Source organism: Zingiber officinale, chromosome 4B, assembly GCF_018446385.1.
Source record: "Zingiber officinale cultivar Zhangliang chromosome 4B, Zo_v1.1, whole genome shotgun sequence".
In the NCBI taxonomy this organism is placed as follows: Eukaryota; Viridiplantae; Streptophyta; class Magnoliopsida; order Zingiberales; family Zingiberaceae; genus Zingiber; species Zingiber officinale.
In genome coordinates, this window is record NC_055993.1 from 64,378,664 (window position 1) to 64,402,393 (window position 23,730).

General features: G+C 35.9%; 1 protein-coding gene across 2 annotated transcripts in view; it reads left to right on the forward strand.

Moving 5' to 3' along the window:
- Positions 1–23,730, forward strand: part of LOC121975100 (maspardin-like) — a 48,790-nt gene that overhangs the window by 24,289 nt on the left and 771 nt on the right. For both annotated transcript variants that reach the window (XM_042526507.1, XM_042526508.1), the window contains exons 4-6: positions 17,450–17,592; positions 18,006–18,114; positions 18,578–18,685. In XM_042526507.1, coding sequence (XP_042382441.1) covers positions 17,450–17,592; positions 18,006–18,114; positions 18,578–18,685 — 360 coding nt within the window. The remainder of the gene's footprint in view (positions 1–17,449; positions 17,593–18,005; positions 18,115–18,577; positions 18,686–23,730) is intronic.

Sequence of the window (23,730 nt, forward strand, 5' to 3'; positions counted from 1 at the left end):
AATTCCTAATAAAGTTGAATATGGTTCCTTAATAGACTTAATAACACATTTATTTGAAAGCAATTATATTTTATAACCTGTATCACATAGTTGACTTATACTAAGTAAATTAAATTTTAAATAATCAACATAAAGAACTTTTTAAATAAATAAACTTGAATTATTAATAATATTAGTTGACCCGAGTACCTTTAGCTTGCCGTTGTTTTTGAAACACATTGCCTCCATTTCCTTGAGTTTAAGTGTGGAGAACATCTCTTGGTTCGTGGTTCATGTTGAATTTTGATGGTTGAGTCATAGGAGTCTGACTTGGCCATGAGAGTTGTACAATTGAGACTTTCTCTGGTTCTTTATTGATTTCACTTAGTTTCTCCACAGCTCCTTACCGTTATTAAATGATCCAACTTTCTCAAGTTGCTCTTGAGTTAGACCACACTAAATGGTTATAGTTGTTCTTGCATTTATTTGGACCGTTTTATTGACACTATTAGTCCATGGCTCGAATCCGAGTAGGTCACCATCTACCGCAAGTTGACTCTATCTTTGATGATTTTCCAACTTTCAACTTGATTCATTAAATAATATATTTCATCCTTCCCTTCCTATACGAAAAGTTTTCGCTATTAAAAAGAGGATGGGTTGTGTTGTAACCTTCCTACAAAGCCATTAAAGATAGAAAAATTCTCCAAGATTTTGATAAATCTTGGGTAAGTAGCAAACAAGTGTTTGTTCTTAGGTCTAGGATAGGGTAGGTTTGGGTTAGGATTGATTTGAGGTTAGGGTTTAGTTCAGGATAGGCTTGGATTAGCTTTTTTTGGAAAATTTTAATTAGGGTTTGACCCAACTTAAAAACACAAATTTGATCCTAGGTTAAATTCAAATTTTGCTTTGGGTTAGTCAAATGAGTATTTTTTAAATAAGCTTTCAGGCTGTGACGAGACTCGCACTACTTTCGATAGCCACATGTCTTAGACAAATCTAATAAAAAAACTAATACACTCAAACGAACTTAATACAAACCTTGGTTTAACTAATTTAAAATTGGGTAAGTTAGCTTCAGCTATAGTTGTCAATTTGTGTTGAGTCTGTTGGGTTAGCTCGCTCCATTAAACAATTTAAGTGTGTTGGGTTGAAATTCTGTCAACCCATTTAAAGGTGGGTTTAGGCAGCCCAACCTGGGTTGGCTCGTGGCAGGCTTGAATTGATGCGTGGGTTGAGGAAAAAAAAATTATAGGCGAGTTATCATGAAATTATGATTTAGGAGGTATTAGAAACAAATTAAATAGTACAAAAATTAGGAGAAATCATGGGAAAAAAAGTTTAAGTTAGACAACTAATTTAACCAATACGAATAATATAGTGAGTGAACATTTATAATAAAAAGCTAAAATAAAACAGCAAATGCTTCGCAAATTTTCACCTTCTAGAACCAACTCGTATATAAATTGGATAATCAATATAACTAGATTTCCAAATCCATTGGCAGAGATTCAAGAGTAACTTAAAAAGAAAGATATGTAAGGGAAAATAAATTTCTCATTCAAGCATATTTGGTTGGATTTAGATTAACTAGATTTTAATCTTTTCTATATATTTTTATTTTTTCGATGTGCACGTGAGTTGGACTGCCTAACCCGCAACCCACCTTGAGTTGAGGAATTTTTCAATCCGCCAAGATGACTGGTCAACCCGCCCTAGCTCGCCAAATGGCCAATCTGCCACGAGCCGGTCCGCCCGCCTTGCCATGTGTTGGCCTGTTTGATAACTCTAGCTTCAGCTGGTTTCACTTAGTTAGATGAACTAGGTAGGATTCTCCTTATCCAACTTATACATGCACTTAACACTTAACTAAGCTTAACTTGCTCTGATACCAATTTGTAAGACTTTGTCTACGTTGGGAATTTATAGTTTAGCAATTCAAACCGACAAACAATCAAGTATATAGCGGAAATAAAATTAACAAAAATATTTTAAGTTAAGTATTAACTTAACTAAGAACCAGTTTCTTTAATCAATTCTAAATATACAAGAGCAAACTTAATATCTAAAACACTTAACCTAATTATACAACAAGGCTCAAATTAAGTAAAAATATGTAGATTCTTATTAAAGATCTCCTTTCTAGAATGCTTATGGAGGTCGAGAAATCCTTTTAACAAGAATTTAAGTTATAAGTACGCCTAATAATAAAGAGTATAACAACTTAAAGAGAATAAAAGTTACAAAGCCCTAGGTTACCAGTTTAACTTTAAAGAGCGCAAACACAAATCGTCAACAACACGAGAATAGGAGCACTTGAAAGAGTATTTGAAGAAGGAATTGATGAGAAACAAATACCTCGAGTCTCCTTTTATAAAGCCTAGTCGAACGTTGGATGACACTCTTCTAGTCAACTAAAAGCCCTTTTGATCTCTTGGAACATGCTCACTTGGCTACAAACTTTATTCGTTTCAATGATGATTCAGTGGACTCTGGTCTTTTAGACTCCCTCCGGGCGCTTGGAGCATGGTCAAACGCCTATCTTGACAATCTTCTCCACATCGTCGGGTTATGCCTACTTCGGTCGCTCGGATACCGAGGTCACTTGCACCTTGCTTCGACCTCTCAAAGTTTTCAACTCGGTTGAACTTATCTCCACCAAGTCGCTCGAACTCTATCTAGATGCCTAGAACACTAAGTAGCTTCCTGCGATGAAGGTTTCAAACCACAATGGTTACTCGAAACTTAACTTGCCTTGACTGGTACCTCCAGGACATTACCTTTGCCAAGTGCTCAGCTCCCAGCTGACACACCTAGATTTCCACCGCCTAGTTCCTAATTAGGTCTTTCACTATCTAGTTCCTAACTAAGTCTTGTCGTTGTCTAGTTCCCAACTAGGACTTGTTGTTGCCTAGTTCCCAACTAGACTTTCCACTTACTGCTTGGTTTTTCTACCAAGACTTGTCCTCTTTCAAGTTAGCCGTACACTTGACATACTTATTAGATCACAAAACATCCTAATTTTAAACTTACCATACATTAAAACATAAGTTCGATGTGGTGTTTCTTGCACTAACATTTTTGGGGTGCCTAAGGACATAATCAAGTTTTGATCAAATCTCGTCGATGACTCTACAATATTTAGGATTTTCAAATCTAGACATGATTTGAATTAAAGGAGTCTTAAGAACCCTTTGGTAGTGTTAGTGAATGAGTATGATAGGCTATAGTCCTCTAATGAGCTTATGATAAAATATAAGGCGGTGCCAATTTTAGAAACCTACAACTCTCTATCTAGGTTGTGAAATCCATATCTAAGGGCATTGTTACACTCAGGAGGATGCAAAAAGTGCAATGAACTTGATTTGAAACGAGTTGATTGTTGGTTGCTACTCGGAATATCGTACCGATTCCCCTGTACAAAAATTTTGTACATGTCCTGAACCATTCCTAATAACCTATTATGTTCTTTAGAAATTAAATTTGAAATCGCAAACAGAACTTAACATTATTGATTTCAAATTCAACTTATCTGTTCTTAGTGGTTTAAACTTGGATCGCAAACAATGCTTAACATTATTGATCCAAATCCACCCATGTTACAAATTCAACTAAATATTAATTTCAGAGATCGACTTCTAGATTAAACATAGCGAGGCACTAGGCCTTCTTGAGTATGGGAGCATCCACCACTTCCTAGACAAAGTCTTTCAACGAAATTCAATATTAATTTCCTTATAGTAACCCTAGGTTTAACCAAAAAGAACAATCGAATCATAAGTTCGAAAAACAAAAGAAACACAAAATCGAAAACATAAATTCGTTAACCTCTTGTGTTTGGTATTTCAAGATCTAAATAAAAGGATGGACTAGTTATGATGCGGAAACTAATAATTAGTTATACCTTTTATAGCTTATAGACCTCACGATCTTCTGTCGTATTCCTCTTCTTATCTCGGACGTCGTGTGGGTGATGATCTACCGAGACGAGAATCCACCCAAGCCTCCTTTTCCTTGCAAGTTTCGACCAACAACAATCTCCTAGAGATGAAGAACTTCGGCCACCAACCAAGCTCCAAAGGATGCAAAGAAATAAATCCTCCTTATTCTATTTCTTCTCCAAGCAAAATCCGGCCACCAAGAGTCTCCTAGAGAGTTGATGTCGCCGACCAAAGAAGAAGAGAAAAGGAGGAGAGGATGAGGGCCAGCCACCACCAAGGAAGAGAGGAGAGGAAATAATAGATGTATTGTTATGACGTGAGGCACCTCTACCCTTTCTTTTATATTCCTTGGTCTTGACAAATAAGGAAAGTTTAATAAATAAAATTTCCTTATATTCCTTGCCAATGTTTAAGAAGGAAAATTTAATTAAAAATTTCCTTTTCAACCCTTAACGACCGACCACCTCATTGTCCTCCAAACAAGGAAAGTTTTAAACAAAAATTAAAACTTCCTAATTTGTTTCCGGAAATTTTAAAATAAAAATTTCTCTTTTAAAAATTTCCTTCATGGTTGGTTATAAAAGAAAACTTTTATAAATTAAAATCTCTCTATTAAAACATGTGGATGATTTACAAAAAGAAAATTTACTCTAAAATTAAAATCTTCCTTTTAACTACAAATAAGGAAAGATATTAAATTTTTCTCTTAATCTTTTGTAGAAAGCTATAAAAGGAAAGATTTAATTTTAAAACTCTCTTTTAAAATCATGAGGATGGTTATAAAAAAGGAAAGTTTTATCAAAAAATTAAAATATTCCTTTTAACTACAAATCAAACATTTCTCTTAATATTTTGTAGAAAACTATAAAAGGAAAGATTTAAATTTTAAACTCTCTTTTAAAACCATGGCTTCCACATAAGGAAAGATTTTAAAAATTAAATCCTTTTAATTTATTGTGGCCGGCCACCTAAGCTTGGATTCAAGCTAGGCCGGTCATACTTCAACCCATACAAGTCATGTCTTGGCCGACCCTTCCTTGGGCTCCAAGCTTGGCTTGGCCAGCCACCTAAGGAAGGGTAAGAAGGCGGGTATAGGTGAGTATAAGACTTTATAAATAAAAGGCTACGACAGGGACCGAGAGGAGGAATTGGTTTTGGTCTCCCGATGAACTTGAGCTTCCCGTGTTCGCCCTGAACACCCAACTCGTGTTCATCAATAATATCTCATTCCACTAAAGAGATATTATTGAACTACCGCACCAATCCCATATTACTATATGAGTTTCTTCTTATCATGAGTGTGTTAGTCTCCCTGTGTTTAAGATATAGAATGTCCACTAATTAAATGAGTTACTGACAACTCACTTAATTAATACCTAGCTCCAAGAGTAGTACCACTCAACCTTATCATCATGTCGGACTAAGTCCACCTGCAGGGTTTATATGACAATCCTTATGAGTTCTTTTTTGGGACATCATCAACCTAGATTCCTAGGACAATTTCATTCTATAATCAACAACACACCATATAAATAATACCATTTTCCAACTTATCGGGCCTATTGATTTATCGAACTAAATCACACCCTTTGATAAATTAAAGAAATGAATATTGAGTATATGTGCTTGTTATTATATCATGATTAAGAGCACACACTTCCATAATAACAAAGGTCTTGTTCTTTATGCAGTCAATATAAAAATAACTTACCTAAATGGTCCTGCTCAATACACTCAGAGTGTACTAGTGTAATTTTATAGTCAAGATAAACTAATACTAAATCACATTACGACTATTCTAATGGTTTATTCCTATCCATCTTAGTCATGGGCTACTGTTTATAATTTATAAGGAATTGATAACATGATCTTCTGTGTGTGACACCACACACCATGTTATCTACAATATAAATTAATTAAACAACTACACTTAACATATAAATGTAGACATTTGACCAATGTGAATTCTTTATTTCAAAATAAATGTTTACAAAAAGCTAGAATTTTAGTATACATTATAACAATCTCCCTCTTATACTAAAAGACTATGTTGTCATAAACGCTGCCATACATCTGATTCTCATTCCTTCAACATGCCGATCAAAAGCTTTCGCCGGAAGGGCCTTAGTGAATGGATCTGCCAGGTTATCTGCTGATGCAATCTTAGCGACAACAACTTCTCCTCACTTTACGATGTCTCGTATCAGGTGGTACTTGCGCTCTATGTGTTTACTCGCCTTATGGGTTTGTGGTTCCTTCGAATTTGCTACTGCACCACTATTATCACAATAAATTGTGATGATTTTGGGCAAACCAGGAATCACATCTAAGTCCATTAGGAAGTTCCTAAGCCATACAGCTTCTTTGGCTGCCTCAGAGGCTGTCACATACTCAGCTTCCATGGTTGAGTCTGAAACGCATTTCTGCTTAACACTTCTCCATGCAATGACTCCACCTCCTAAAGTAAACACATAGCCTGATGTAGACTTACTATTGCCCCTATCTGATTGGAAGTCAGAATCCGTGTATCCCACAGGGAGCAAATCATCTGCTTGGTAAACTAGCATATAATCTCTAGTCCTGCTCAGGTACTTTAATATATGCTTTACAACAGTCCAATGTCCTTGTCCAGGGTTACTTTGATATCTGCTAACCATGCCCACGGCAAAACAGATATCCGGTCTCGTGCACAACATAGCATACAATAGGCTTCCGATAGCCGAAGTATAAGGAACTGCCTTCATATCCTCTATCTCCTTTGATGTCTTCGGAGACATCTCTTTAGATAAAGCTACTCCATGCCTAAAAGGTAGAAAACCTTTCTTGGAGTTTTGCATGCTAAAACGAGCAAGGATTGTATCGATATATGAAGCTTGGAACAATCACAACATCCTTTTCTTGCGATCCCTTATTACTTTGATCCCAAGAATATGTGTGCATTATCCTAAGTCCTTCATATCAAATTGCTTGGACAACCATACCCTTACTTCCGACAACACTTTGATATTATTTCCAACTAACAAAATGTCATCTACGTATAGTACAAGAAATACCATCATATTACCATCACATTTCTTGTATACACAAGACTCATCCGGACACTGAATAAATCCATATGATTAGATTACTTCATTAAACCGGATGTTCCAAGATCTTGAAGCTTTCTTCAGTGCATAAATCGACCGATTGAGCTTACACACTAGATGCTCTTTGCCTTTTTCAATAAATCCCTCTGGTTGCTTCATATGGATGTTTTCTTCAAGACTTCCGTTAAGGAAAGCTGTCTTGATATCCATTTGCCAAACCTCATAATCCATTTAAGCGGCAATGGATAAGAGTATCCTGATAGACTTAAGTATGGTCACTGGCGAAAAAGTTTTCTCATAATCGATTCCCTCTTTCTGAGTGTACCCTTTCGCAACAAGCCTTGCTTTGAAGGTTTCCACCTTCCCATCTGTCCCTCTTTTCCTTTTGTAGATCCACTTACATCCAACAACTTTTACGCTATTTGGTGGTTCTACTAGCTCCCAGACTTTGTTAGAATACATAGATTTTATTTCAGAATTCATCGCTCTTTGCCAAGATACTGCATCTTTATCTTGGAGTGCTTCGTCATATGTCCGGGGATCAGGTTCATGTTCACTCGGGATCAAGTCCAAAGACTCTCCCAAAAACATGAATCTCTCAGGTTGTCTCACAACCCTCCCACTACGACGAGATACTGTTTGTAACTGTGTATCATTTGTGACACGTGTTGCAGTTTCTTGTGATATTTCATCTTGTACTGTTGGTACTAAAGTAGGCATGCCCTCTCTCATTTCTTCTAGAACAATTTCACTCATGGGCTTATGGTTTATTACAAAATCTTCCTCTAAAAATTGAGCATTGGTGTTGACAATGATCTTCTGATTTTTAGAATTATAAAACAAACCACCTTTCGTTCCCTTAGGATATCCTACAAACAGACAAACTTCTGTACGTAATTCCAACTTGTCAGTATCTCCCTTTAGTACATGCGCTGGATTACCCCATATCTGAATATGACTCAGACTAGGCTTACGCTCATTCCACAATTCCATGGGAATAAAGGGTACTGATTTATACGGTACTATATTCAGAATGTACACTGCTGTTTCCAGAACATATCTCCAAAACGAATCTGGTAATTCTGAATAACTCATCATCAATCTAACCATTTCCATAAGAGTTTTATTCCTTCTTTCTGTCATACCATTCTGTTGGGGTGTACCAGGTGCAGACAATTGAGATTGAATCCCGGCTTCTGATAAATAATTCCTAAACTCTCCAAAGAGGTATTCGCAACCACGATCAGACCGTAGTGTCTTGACACTTTTACCATGACGTTTCTCCACATTAGCCTTGTACTCTTTGAACTTATCAAAGCATTCAGACTTGCGGCGCATCAAGTAAATGTATCCATATCTCGAATAATCGTCTATAAAAGAGACAAAGTATTCGAAACCACCTCTCGTCTGGATAGACATAGGACCACACAAATCAGAATGAACTAGTTCTAACACATCTTTGGCTTTATACCCCTTGGCCTTAAAAGGTCTCTTGGTCATTTTACCTTCCAAGCAAGATTCGCAAGTTGGAAAGTTTTCCAACACTAATGAACCCAAGAGTCCATCGGCTATTAGCCTTTGAATCCTACTCAAGTTAATATGACCAAACCTTATATGCCAAAGATATGTTTGATTCATTTCCGAAGGTTCCTTTCTCTTATTAGAATTAGAAGATGTGCTATTAATTTCCATTTGTGGGAGTTATTGGATTTAGAGTTTACAAATTGCTAACCAACGTATCAGAATAAATAACTTCCCTATTTTTCTTGATAACACCTTTATTATCAAAATAGACAGAATATCCATTCTTGTATTGTTTAGAAACTGAAATCAAGTTCTTTCTAAAACTTGGTACGTAAAGACAATTTCTCAAAACCAATATTTTATTCCCATAAACATCTCCCACTGCAACAACTGCTACTTCTATAGCAGTGCCCCTGTAAACAGTGATTTCTCCTTCGTGTAGTTGTCGGGTTTCCTAGAACCCTTGCAAAGATTTGCAGACATGATCAGTGGTTTTCATATTTACACGCCAGGTACCAGTAGATAACACCACTAAACATGTTCCAACTACTAGAGAAAAAGATATACCTATATCGTTCTCTTCCTACGAGGACAGTCCGCCTACAAATGTCCAGACTGCTTGCAAATGAAGCACTTGCCTTTCGGCTTCTTCATTCCTGCTTTTAGTCCAGTACCTAGAGATCATAGTCTTGCCTGTCAGCCCGATACTAGTGTCCGAAGAGTTCTTTGAGATTGTACATCATGTCATGGCCAGTAGGTATAGTCTGATGCTGATGTTGCAGCACATTTGATATAAAAGCCAAATGTAACTCTGCGCCATCTCATCTGCCTTGACCCATTTTCTATGATACTCAATCTCCTCTCAATCTCCTCTTCACTAGAATCACTATTAGGCACATTAGGGCAGACCTCTAACAGTGCAAACTTATAGCCTTCAGCAGTTAGGACAATGTCCAGGTTTCTTTTCCAATCTATGTAATTGGGACCAGTAAGTTTGTTCTCTTTCAGTAATAACTAGTGGGTTGAAAGTCATCCTAAGAATCACAAAAAAAACTTTTGGTCAAGACTCTAAATTTAGAATAATATTAATTCCTCAGACAATATTATTTAAATTTACCAACACCTCAAAATACCGTGAATTTTGCATGCCACGTTAGTGTGGACGTATACAAATTCAAACATTTGTAAGAGGAGGTTTTACCCATTAATTTTATTATCTTGTCATCCTAACTTTATGACAAATAAAATTAATAGTTGGTATCTCTTTGGTCACACAAATAATAGCAGTGACTCCGTTGGGGAGGATACTATTAAATGTGTCTAAGTGTATACCATTACTTGATACTTAGTCCATTAAATAGGATTGTGCTTCTTCAATTGGAGAAGATCACACGCTCCTAAATAATTTCCTATAATCATTCATAAAGGAAGTTTGACCTAGTGATCCGTAAACAAACTCATCCGTTATGGAGAGAGGCGCTCAGAGCCAACACGCAAGTTTGTTGCATCACTTACAAACCAGTAATGGAGACCGTGAAATTTATTTACTAATCCCTCTCCCACTTAGTTATTTAAGGTGAGGAATTTTAACATGCACTCACACATCACAGCAAATAAAGCAATAAATATGGAAAAATAATTTTCCAACTATTATGGCCTTTTCCATCACTGTCCTCCATGTGCTGGCAACCCTAGTTGCTGTCATCTTTAGCCACCGCAATCGGGTCTAATCGCCGCATCTATCTTGCTTCTTTTTACGCTGCGCCTCTGGTCCATAAATAGTATCACGCCTCGCAAGGATACGATCCGCGAGAAAAATAGAATTTTACATATATCGATCCTATATTCAACAAAGGAATGTACATGTAATCTAGATCGAAACAAAAATGTAAAATTCTAAAACTAATATAGCTCCTGCTGTATTTAATACATACAATCATGCACAAACATAAAATGCCCTTGACATGTCCAAGGGTCCAATCACACACAATCACTATAAGCCATAATAGTTGGAGCCTGCAACCACAGAGTTAGCATATCCTACTATTATCCTGCCTAAATTATGTATGACATGTGCATAATTACATTGAAAACCAAACACACAGAGGCAAACCCTAGCTCTGATACCAATTGTTGGTTGCTATTCGGAATATCGTACCGGTTCCCCTGTATAAAAATTTTGTACAAGTCTTAAACCATTCCTAACAATCTATTGTGTTCTTTAGAAATTAAATTTGAAATCGCAAACAGAACTTAACATTATTGATTTCAAATTCAACTTATCTGTTCTTAGTGGTTTAGACTTAGATCGCAAACGATGCTTAACATTATTGATCCAAATCCACCCATGTTACAATTTCAATTAAATATTAATTTCAGAGATCGACTTCCAGATTAGACATAGCGAGGCACTAGGCCTTCTTGAGTATGGGAGCATCCACCACTTCCTAGACAAAGCCTTTCAACGAAATTCAATATTTAATTTCCTTATAGTAACCCTAGGTTTAACCAAAAAGAACAATCGAATCATAAGTTCGAAAAACAAAAGAAATACAAAATCGAAAACATAAATTCGTTAACATCTTGTGTTTGGTATTTCAAGATCTAAATAAAAGGATGGACTAGTTATGATGCGGAAACTAATAATTAGTTATACCTTTTATAGCTTATAGACCTCACGATCTTCTGTCGTATTCCTCTTCTTATCTCGGACGTCGTGTGGGTGATGATCTACCGAGACGAGAATCCACCCAAGCCTCCTTCTCCTTGCAAGTTTCGACCAACAACAATCTCCTAGAGATGAAGAACTTCGGCCACCAACCAAGCTCCAAAGGATGCAAAGAAATAAATCCTCCTTATTCTATTTCTTCTCCAAGCTAAATCCGGCCACCAAGAGTCTCCTAGAGAGTTGATGCCTCCGACCAAAGAAGAAGAGAAAAGGAGGAGAGGATGAGGGCCAGCCACCACCAAGGAAGAGAGGAGAGGAAATAATAGATGTATTGTTATGACGTGAGACACCTCTACCCTTTCTTTTATATTCCTTGGTCTTGACAAATAAGGAAAGTTTAATAAATAAAATTTCCTTATATTCCTTGCCAATGTTTAAGAAGGAAAATTTAATTAAAAATTTCCTTTTCAACCCATAACGACCGACCACCTCATTGTCCTCCAAACAAGGAAAGTTTTAAACAAAAATTAAAACTTCCTAATTTGTTTCCGGAAATTTTAAAATAAAAATTTCTCTTTTAAAAATTCCCTTCATGGTTGGTTATAAAAGGAAACTTTTATAAATTAAAATCTCTCTATTAAAACATGTGGATGATTTACAAAAAGAAAATTTACTCTAAAATTAAAATCTTTCTTTTAACTGCAAATAAGGAAAGATATCAAATTTTTCTCTTAATCTTTTGTAAAAAGCTATAAAAGGAAAGATTTAATTTTAAAACTCTTTTTTAAAATCATGAGGATGGTTACAAAAAAGGAAAGTTTTATCAAAAAATTAAAATCTTCCTTTTAACTACAAATAAGGAAAGATATCAAACCTTTCTCTTAATCTTTTGTAGAAAACTATAAAAGGAAAGATTTAAATTTTAAACTCTCTTTTAAAACCATGGCTCCACATAAGGAAAGATTATAAAAAATAAAATCCTTTTAATTTATTGTGGTCGGCCACCTAAACTTGGGTTCAAGCTAGGCCGGCCACACTTCAACCCATCCAAGCCATGTCTTGGCCGACCCTTGCTTGGGCTCCAAGCTTGGCTTGGCCGACCACCTAAGGAAGGGTAAGAAGGCGGGTATAGGTGAGTATAAGACTTTATAAATAAGAGGCTACGACAGGGACCGAGAGGAGGAATTGGTTTTGGTCTCCCGATGAACTTGAGCTTCCCGTGCTCGCCCTGAACACCCAACTCGTGTTCATCAATAATATCTCATTCCACTAAAGAGTTATTATTGAACTACCGCACCAATCCCATATTACTATATGAGTTTCTTCTTATCATGAGTGTGTTAGTCTCCCTGTGTTTAAGATATAGAATGTCCACTAATTAAATGAGTTACTGACAACTCACTTAATTAATATCTAGCTCCAAGAGTAGTACCACTCAACCTTATCATCATGTCGGACTAAGTCCACCTGCAGGGTTTACATGACAATCCTTATGAGCTCTTTTTGGGGACATCATCAACCTAGATTCCTAGGACAGTTTCATTCTATAATCAACAACACTCCATATAAATAATACCATTTTCCAACTTATCGGGCCTATTGATTTATCGAACTAAATCACACCCTTTGATAAATTAAATAAATGAATATTGAGTATATGTGCTTGTTATTATATCATGATTAAGAGCACACACTTCCATAATAACAAAGGTCTTGTTCTTTTATGCAGTCAGTATAAAAAGAACTTACCTTAAATGGTCCTGCTCAATACACTCAGAGTGTACTAGTGTAATTTTATAGTCAAGATAAACTAATACCAAATCACACTACGACTATTCCAAAGGTTTGTTCCTATCCATCTTAGTCATGAGCTACTGTTTATAATTTATAAGGAATTGATAACATGATCTTCTGTGTGTGACACCACACACCATGTTATCTACAATATAAATTAATTGAACAACTACACTTAGCATATAAATGTAGACATTTGACCAATGTGATTCTTTATTTCAAAATAAATGTTTACAAAAAAGTAGGCTTTTAGTATACACTCTAACATTGATGGCCTTAGAAATCTCAGAATCATTTGAGCATTACCATTATTCTTTTGGGAAAACTTGGTTACATATTTTGGTAAATATGAAAGTTACGTAGGTTGGGTATTCGGGAAACTTCACTATGCGGTTTAGTATATTGCCAAAAAAAAAAATCAAAATATCTCCCCCACATTCACAAAATTAATCTCCCCATGCATTTACAAAATTAACTAAATATAATATCTTAAAATAAATATAATTATTTACATTCTTGCAGATTACAGAATAAACCAAATAAAATATCTAAAAATAAATAAAATGATTTTCAGAAGAGATGACTATAAATTTCAATTTACATGTCACAAACTTAGCTTCATGCCCTTCCAATACTTTCATAATTCAATCTCAAATTCTCAATTCCATCATGAACTCTGCAGCTTAAATGATAACCGAATAAATACATTGCATGTCACAAAATTTAATACAACAACCAAGCCTTATCCCACTAGGGGGGTCGGCTATATGGATTCTTTTACGCCATTGGACTTTATCTCCTACTATATCATCATCTATATTTAAATAAATTTTATCTTGTTTTATTGTTGCTAATTAAGTTTTTTGTCTTCCTCGTTTAATGTGCATATTTGTTATAGTTTCATATTGTCTAATTAGAGCATTTATTGGTCAAATATATGTCCGTATCAGCTTAAACGTGTGTCTCAGAGTTTTCCCTCAATAGATGTAACCCATACTTTCTCTTTAATATTTTTATTTATCCTATCCATCATTGTATGTCCACACATCCACCTTAACATCCTCATCTCTCAACTCTCATTTTCATCTCATGTGCTCAAGTCATAGCCCAACATTCAACTTTATATAACATAGCAGGTCTAACCTATTTTGTAGAAATTTGGTACTTTACTATCACATAAAACACTCGACGCTCTCCTCAATTTCAACCATCATTCTACGTAAGACATCTCTCTCAATCCCTCTATTCTTTAGTAAAAAAGTTCCTAAATACTTAAACCTCATTTCCATATAACTCGTTATCTCCTATTTTAACAATTGTTTCATTATGTCTAATATTGCTAAACTTAAATTCCATATACTCTGTCTCTATTCTATTAAACCAAAAACCATTCATTTTTAGTATTTACTCTTTCACATGTCTTATCTAACAAAATAATATTATCTGCAAACAACAAGCACTATGGTACCGTGTCTTGGATGTGTTCAGTGAGTTCGTTCTTGATTAATATAAAAAGATAGTGACTTTAAATTGATCCTTGATGTGACCCTATCTTTATAAGAAATATTTCGATTAATCCACCAGAACTCTTCACTCTTGTTGTTACATCCGTATACATGTCCTTAATCAGTTCAATATATGATACGCTAACTTCTCTTTTCTAGAATTCTCCGTGACTCTATCATAAGTTTTTTCTAGGCCAACGAATATAATGTGTAGATCTTGCTTTTGTTCCTAATATTTTTCAATTAGTTGCCTGAGAAGATGTATAGCTTCTATTGTTGACCTTCCAAACATTAATCCAAATTGATTTTCGGTCACCATGGTCTCCTTAATTATTTTTCTATTACTCTTTCCCAAAGTTTCATGATATGACCCATTAGTTTAATACCTTATAGTTTTCACAATTTTATACGTCTCCTTTATTCTTATATAAGAGAACTAGAGTACTTACCCTCCATTCATCAGATAGTTTTTTTTTCATTTTCAATATCAAGTTAAATAACTTTGTAAGCTATTCAATATCTTATTTCCCAAGATACTTTCATATTTTTATTGGAATATCATTTGATCCAATTATTTTTCCATTTTGCATCATTTAAACATTGTTTTACTTTTAAAATTTTAATTCTACAATAAAAATTTAAATTTTCATACTCATTTGAACTAAGTTAAGTTGGTCACCTAAACCTGTATTAAAATTTGATGAATTGCTCTTTTATTTCCTTGTTATTTAATAGTACCCTATTACATTCAGCTTTAATACATTTTATTTGGATAGGATCTCTTGTCTTTCTCTCTCGCTTTAACTATTCTATAAATATCTTTTTTTAGCTTATTTTGTATCTAATTTTTAGATATAAGAGTTTAAAAGTTTCATTTTTTTATTTCATTCACTATTTTCTTAGTCTTTTGCTGTGCTACTATGTATTTTTTTTTAAGTTTTCCTTATTTTTACAAGTATATAATGACTTGTAGGATGTTCGTTTTTTTTCACTTTCTCCTTGCTTTCTCATTTCACTGCCAAAATTCTTTAATTGATGGTGCATGTCCCTTTGACTTACCGAGTATACTATTGGCTACTATTTTCAACTTTAATAGCATCTTATCTCATGTCGTATTCGAGATATATTTCTCCTAATACTTGTACTTCTACTCTTTCCTAAAATATGTTTTGTTTCCGTCCTTTAACTTTCACTGCTTAATTTTAGGAGTTGTGCATATTTTCCTTCTATTGATACTATACTTAAAGGTGTATATTCAACACTACGGACATATGTTGGATAGTTAAATTTCTTCTTTGACCTTGCAATTTTTACAAATCTTTCTATTCTTCTATCTAACCATAAGAAAGTGAATTTGCGATTTATTATTCCCACTTTTAAACGTGACCAAGTGTTCTTCTCTTTTCTTAAAAAAACATATTAACTAAAGTCATATGTTATTGCAAAATCTAATATAGTTTTTTTCCTTCTTCATTTCTTATTTCAAACCCATAATCCCTATGCACTTTATCATATTCCTCATTTTTCATTCCGACATTCTCATTTAGATATTCTTCTATGAAAATCATTTTGTTTGATAGAATATTTTGTAATAACTCCTCGAGGTCGTCCCAAAACCTAAATTTGGTGTCTTCATAAATCCTATTTTAGTGCATATATATGTTAATTACATTAATAGTTTCTTTCGTTACTACTATCTTAAGAACTATAATCTTATTCCCCTTTCTAACTACTCTTACAACTTCATCTTTTAACGAACTATCTACAATAATACTTACTCCATTTCTTGTTTTACTTTTTCATGTGTACCATAACTTAAAAACCCCGGTTATCTATCATCTTTGCCTTCTCTTCTACCTATTTTGTCTCTTGCACACATAAAATATTAATTCTTCTCCAAATCATTGTATCTACTACCTCTATTACTTTACCAGTAACGTTCCTATGTTCTATGTTCCAAATCTTAGACTATTACTTTTTCTATAATATTTGTTTTTTATCCAACTTATAGTGTGAATACTCTTGTATATTTAACACTATACCTAAGTTTTCATGGAGATGTAGCGGTCTTACTGATATAGTCGAACCTTGCAATGCGAACTTCTGCATATTTAACACTACACTCGAATTCTCATGGAGAAGTAGCAGTCCTTGCCGACGTGTTTCTTCCAGGGAATAACCTAGCATTAACACAATAGTTTGATGAATTCATTCATTGAACATTTGTCTAAATTCAACGTTGGTGGTAACTTAATGCAACTCTCATCCTTTCTTATCCAGGCTTGGGACCGACCATGGTGAGCTTAAAAAATCTTAATTAAAATTAAAACTAGGCAGTAATCTGAATTATTTAATTGGGTCTATTTGTTTTTATTGGTCATTTAGGATTTGCATCAAATCTGGTTCAGTATTTATCAAGGCCGTGCTACAAATTGTATTAACTAAAGAGTGTATTATCATTTTCAGAATAATATTCATAACATGTTTGGAATCCTAGTAGGAGATTCAGCCACCAATGGCCTTTCAATCTTTGCTCTACAATTAGTTTACCATTGTTATCCAAAGCCCTATAATATTATTTTACCATATCCATGCTTCATACACTTGTACCCTGTGATGTCTCTTTTAGTCATTTGCATTTTTTAAGGTGCTGTAGGTTGATGGCAATTTGAACTTGGATGTGGAGTTTCACCTTCAAGCTGCACTCTATCCTTGTGTAAATTGTGAACAAAATTATCAAGTCACTTTTTAAACTCTTTGGCATTGACATTTTTTGCTATACGTAGCTCAAACTTTTGACACATCAAATACTCTTTTTGAGGCACAAAAATTTTCATGCACATGTTCAGTGATATACTCAACTTTTTTTTTTTTTTTTGTTAGCATCTAAACCTTTTTTAAAGTTTTTTTTATTGATTGTTTACCATAACAAATAACTTCATTGTATGCTAGATTCATCTTTATGGAACATCACTTGGCGGATTCCTTGCATTGATCTTTGCACAACATCGACCAAGACTGGTTAAGTCCCTTGTTCTTTCAAACACATTTTTGGAGACACACAAGTTTGCAGCTGCCATGCCATGGTCTCCTATGTATGTTTTCTTGATTTCTTTTCTGCAGATTGGATGAAGGTTTAAGTGTTTATTTCAACTATTAGTATTATTGTTAATGGGTTCTTTATATTTTGCAAAAGAAATATAATTGGAGGTGATGTAGCTAATATACTTAATTGGAGGTGATGTAGCTAATATACTTAATTGGAGGTGATGTAGCTAATATTAGTATGGTCTGCCAAGTAAATTGTTCAATAATCAATCTGAAAAATACTGGTATTGCTGTGGCAAAACTTAGGAAGTTGCAAAAGAAATCATAGATTTGTTTGATGAATAGAGAACTTTGTGTAACATATTTTTTTTTGGCTAAAAATAGTTGTATTAACATGTCTTATTGTTGTTGAGTCTAAAAATTTAACTGCCTTTGGACTTTCTTTCTGTTCATATTGCAGTGTTAATTGGACTCCTGCTTTTCTGTTGAAGCGATACTTCTTATCAGGAATCCGTGATGGTTCACATGAGCCATTCATTGCTGACTCTATAGATTTTGTTGTTTGCCAGGTACTTATTGAAGAATGATTAAAATTGATTCCAGTTATATTCTCCATATCATCATTTCATTGCTATTAAACCACTATTTCAACTGATTTAGATGGTTTAAGCATGTTCCTTTTTTACCTTTGTAGAGGTGAGCATTCAGAGTATTGAGTAATGGCAACCTACTTTAATAAGGCTTTTGTTATTATTTTCTTAAAGGTAGGATATGTCTGCTTGCATTGGTTCGCCAACCTCTCATAATTATCCATTCTTCACGTATTCAGCTACTCTGTTTGGTACAGATGAAACTGCAATAGCTGTGATGCAGCATGTCCTTATTCAGATGCATTTTTTAAATATAAATATCATTGAGTGTTGATTTCTGATCTTGTTAAAGTAAGCATGACTTTGATTGGCCAACAAATTAACATATTTTGCCTAGTTAGGTTATTCCTCTCGGTGAATATTTAAAAACATTTAAATGCAGGTGGAGACTTTATCAAGTGATGATTTATCGTCAAGGTTAAAGTTGAATGTTAATGTTGCATCAGTTGGCTCTCTTTTGCTCTCAGATTCCTTCATCACAATCATGGATGTAAGTTCAGGCCTGATATTGCTCTAGCTTTATGTGTGTTTTTGTAGGATGTAATGATTATGCATGCAACTGAAAAGGTAAGGCAGAAATGCATACAAACACATATAAGCACTGTGCGATGAGAGAATCTACATCATAAGATAGACATGCAGAACGTCTATGCTTCTTTTCCATCCTTTAGTGTTACTTATTTTTAATTGTTTCATATGATGATTTGCAGAGCAGAAGTTGTTTACTTGTACTGCATCCAATTGGATGGTCTTAGAACTATCACATTTCTGAAATAATTAAAAGTGACTTTGTCCGCATTACAACCAAGGTGATGCAATCATTTACGGATTGAATAGCTCTTGCATACAACATTTGAAATTGCATGAACTTGATAAGCTATTACCGAGCTCACTGATTAGTCCTGTTACCAAGGAAGGCTTGTGTGTAACTTTGTATATCTAGTGCGTTTTTTTTTTTTTTTTTTTTTGCCTAAGCCTGTTTTGGTGTATTGCCTGAATAGCATGTGCCAATTTGGCTGAACTACTACTAATCAGTATCATTTGAAAGAGGGGAAAAGTCAAAGTGAATTACTACAAATCAGTATCATTAGAAAGAGGGGAAAAGTCAGTTAGTTTTAAGGGAAGAACACCCAAACCCCTTTTCCCCTTTTCTAGCACTGGAGATCTTCTGTGGGGTTTGGTCATTAGATGACATTCAATACTTATAAAGGATGATTTGCAAACGTTTGCTAGATGTTAGCTTCCTAGATGAAAGGTATCTCGATTCTCATAGTAGTAGTCCTTATCTTGGTCCACATTTGGTCCACATTTGAATTATTCTAAGTGCCTCCCATCATGAGCAATATGCAAATGGCATGCATGGTCAGTAATCTATGAAATGACACTTTATAGTGTAGGAGCAGCGGAGACCGGCAAGAGGGGGGTGAATTGCTGAAAACAAAAAATAAAAATACCCTTCTCGGATTTCAACTCAGAAATAAATGCAGCAATAAAATAATAGCAACTAAATTTAAGGAAACAGAAAAAGAAATAGAAACAGAAGAGACTCAAGGATTTAACCTGGTTACAACCAAGGAGGTTGTTAATCCAGGACAGTAGAAAAAGCGCAGTAAGAAAAATCTCCTTCTCTGAAGGCGGAGAAGCCTTTTACACTTTGGAAGCTCACTAGTTGCTTAGGAATTGCTTACAGATTGATTGCTTGAGTTGTTGTTGAATTCCTAGCTCCAGGGGCCTTTATATAGCTCCTGGAAAGTCTATCCCGAGGGTCCAAGGCGCCTCCAACAAGGTTTAAGGCGCCTCTAACTCGGTCAGCGGATAAAGTTTTATCCGCAGCGCAAACGGTCAAAACTGACCTGTTGAAGGCGCCTTCAAGTTGGAGGTGCCTCCAAGCCTGCTGGAGGCGCCTCCAAGCTGGCAGCTCCATTTTCAGCTTGGTTTCTTCAGCTTCCGACGCTCCGTTCTTTTGGGTGATTGCGGCCAACCGGAATAGGGCTCACCTGAACCCAATTCCCGGCTTTCTCCTTGAGCAGCCTTCCGTCCCGGCTTAACGTCCCTCGAACGCCGCGCACGCTCTTCACGCCCACCGGAGTACTCTTCCGCAGCTCTCTCGTCCTTCGGACGCACCGAGCCCCTCGGCTCCCTTCCCGTGCCGTCCTTCTCGCTAGCTGCGTCTTCCGCTCGACTTCCTGTGCTCCTAAGCTCCTGCACACTCAGACTCAGGGATCAAACACAGCAGAACTTAACCAACTTGGTTGATCACATCAAAACTACCACGGGGTCCAACAATCTCCCCCTTTTTGATGTGCATCAACCCAAGTTCAAGTTAGGGTAATAAATAGACATAAATAGTAATTTTAAAGAAAAATTACTAAATTAACATATTTAAGCATAATTTTGCAATAAATAAAATTGCAACACATCTTAAAAATATATGTAAAATTTTCATTTTCCTAATTCTCCTTACTCCCCCTAAACTTGTACCTTACTCTCCCCTTTTGATCACAGCAAAAATGGGGTCTATAAGTAAGAGAAATTTTTTTTTTAAGTAAAATTGAAGTTTTGTAAATTTTCTAAGTAAAAATGAATTTTTGAAAAAAAATTACGAAGTTAAATTCAATTTTTAAAAAAAATCTAAGTAAAAAAATCCTAAGTAAAAAATTTTTAAGTGTTCCCCAAAAAAAACAGTCTAAGTCAAATGAAGTTTTCCAAAAAACATTTCTAACAAAAAAAAAATTTAAGTTAGGAAAAAAAAATTTCTAAAAAATTTTAACAAATATTTGATAAACTTTCAAAGCATTATTTAATTCTTGTTTAATGCTTTTTCAGAAAGTTAATTAAACATTTTCTTTCAATATTTTAGCTTCCAAGTCGTGGCGAGACACTATGCCTTCTTGGTTATTGGAGCAACAACCACTTCCTTAGACAAAGCTTCCATAAAGAATTTCAATGTTTAATTTTCTCTCTTAAAGCTTTTTAATTAAAAAAAATTTAATTTAGCAGAGATTTTGGAACCCAATAAAGGTTCCTTCCAACAGGATTAGTCAAAAACTTAGGGGGTATATAATCTTTAGGAATTTTCCTAAGTTGACCCTGATGCTTCCGTATATACCAATTTAATTTTCCATAAATTTTAAGTTTTGATTTTGGAAAAACATTTATCTTTAAGCATGCATCAGTTTTTAATTTTTCAATTTCAAATTTTAAATTTTCATTTTCTGATTTCAAATTTTCATTTTCTTTTTCTAATTTATCTAATTCTCTAGAAAGAGCTTTAATAAATCTAAACAATTGATTCGGGGTTAGATTGCGTACCTTACTTACCTGATCTGGTGACGCTCCCCCTTCACTGCTGCTTTCTTCTGACGTTCCTCCCCCTTTATCCATGCTCATGTCTGAGCTTGAGTCTTCTTCCGGCTGATGGTTCGCCATTAGCGCCAACCCTGAGAATTCTTCGATGTCCGACTCAGAGGATGATGAATCTGACCAAGTAGCCTTCAGATTCTTGTGCTTGGAGGGTTCTGGTTTCTTGTATTTTGACTTTTCTTTTTCTTTCTTATTTCTCTTTAGCTTTGGGCAGTCATCTTTGATGTGCCCCTCTTCGTTGCAGTTGTAGCAATGAACCGTCCTCTTCTTTCGATGATGCCTCTGCGATTTAAATTTGTTAGTACTGAAAAACTTATTGAAGCATCTTACCAGTAGTGCTGCTTCGGATTCGTCGACTGAGGCTTCGGAGTCAGAACTGTTCATCTTTACCTTTAAGGCAATGTTCTGACTTGTCTTCTCTGCTCCGTTGGGTTCTGAAACTCGAGATTCGTGAAGTTCAAAAGTTGAAAATAATTGTTCTAAAGTACTTACCTCGAGGTCCTTAGAGATGTAATACGCATCTACTAAGGAAGCTCACTCCGGAGGTCTCGGGAAGGCATTGAGCGCGTATCGGATCGAATCCCGGTTGGTTACCTCTTCTCCAAAGTTCGTTAGTTGCGTTATCAGCTTCTTGATTCTCGCTTGGAGTTGCGCTACCTTCTCGCCTTGGTTCATCCGGAGGTTCGTTAACTGGTTCCGGAGGATGTCGCGCTTCGCTAGCTTCGCTTCGGAAGTACCTTCGTGAAGCTCCAGGAATTTTTCCTAGAGATCTTTCGCGGAGTCGTAGCTTCCGATCCAATTTACCTCCTGCGGCGGTAGAACGCTGAGTAGGTGGAACTCAGCCTTTCCGTTGGCGACAAAATATGCTTGCTCCTTTTTCATCCAGGTATTTTCCTCTTTATCTTTCGGAACTGCATAACCATATTTCATTATTAACAGAATGTCAAATTCGGTTTTAAAAAATACCTCCATTTTGCGCTTCCATGTTGCGAAGTCTCTGTCGAACTTCGGGGGATGGATGTTCGATCCGGTCATCGTCTTGATCGTAGTGCTTTAGTTGGCGGTTAGTCCTTCTGAGGCGATCAGACTCTGATACTAATTGTAGGAGCAGCGGAGATCGGCAAGAGGGGGGTGAATTGCTGAAAACAAAAAATAAAAATACCCTCCTCGGATTTCAACTCAGAAATAAATGCAGCAATAAAATAATAGCAACTAAATTTAAGGAAACAGAAAAGAAATAGAAACAGAAGAGACTCAAGGATTTAACCTGGTTACAACCAAGGAGGTTGTTAATCCAGGACAGTAGAAAAAGAGCAGTAAGAAAACTCTCCTTCTCTGAAGGCGAAGAAGCCTTTTACACTTTGGAAGCTCACTAGTTGCTTAGGAATTGCTTACAGATTGATTGCTTGAGTTGTTGTTGAATTCCTAGCTCCAGGAGCCTTTATATAGCTCCTGGAAAGTCTATCCCGAGGGTCCAAGGCGCCTCCAACAAGGTTTAAGGCGCATCTAGGTCGGTCAGCAGATAAAGTTTTATCCGCAGCGCAAACGGTCAAAACTGACCTGTTGAAGGCGCCTTCAACAGGGTTGAAGGCGCCTTCAAGCTGGAGGCGCCTCCAAGCCTACTGGAGGCGCCTTCAAGATGGAGGCGCCTCCAAGCTGGCAGCTCCATTTTCAGCTTGGTTTCTTCAGCTTCCGACGCTCCGTTCTTTTGGGTGATTGCGGCCAACCGGAATAGGGCTCACCCGAACCCAATTCCCGGCCTTCTCCTCAAGCAGTCTTCCGTCCCGGCTTAACGTCCCTCGAACGCCGCGCATGCTCTTCACGCCCACCGGAGTACTCTTCCGCAGCTCTCTCGTCCTTCGGACGCACCGAGCCCGTAGGCTCCCTTCCCGTGCCGTCCTTCTCGCTAGCTGCGTCTTCCGCTCGACTTCCTGTGCTCCTAAGCTCCTGCACACTCAGACACAGGGATCAAACATAGCAGGACCTAGCTAACTTGGTTGATCACATCAAAACTACCACGGGATCCAACATATAGTACATACTAATTAGTGGATTTTCATTTATTTGCCTGTTATAGTCAACTAATTACCTGTGTACCCTTGTGTCAGATGATGTATCTCGACCATATGGTTGATACGCATTTCAGTTATAGCATGATATTGTGTAACTGTA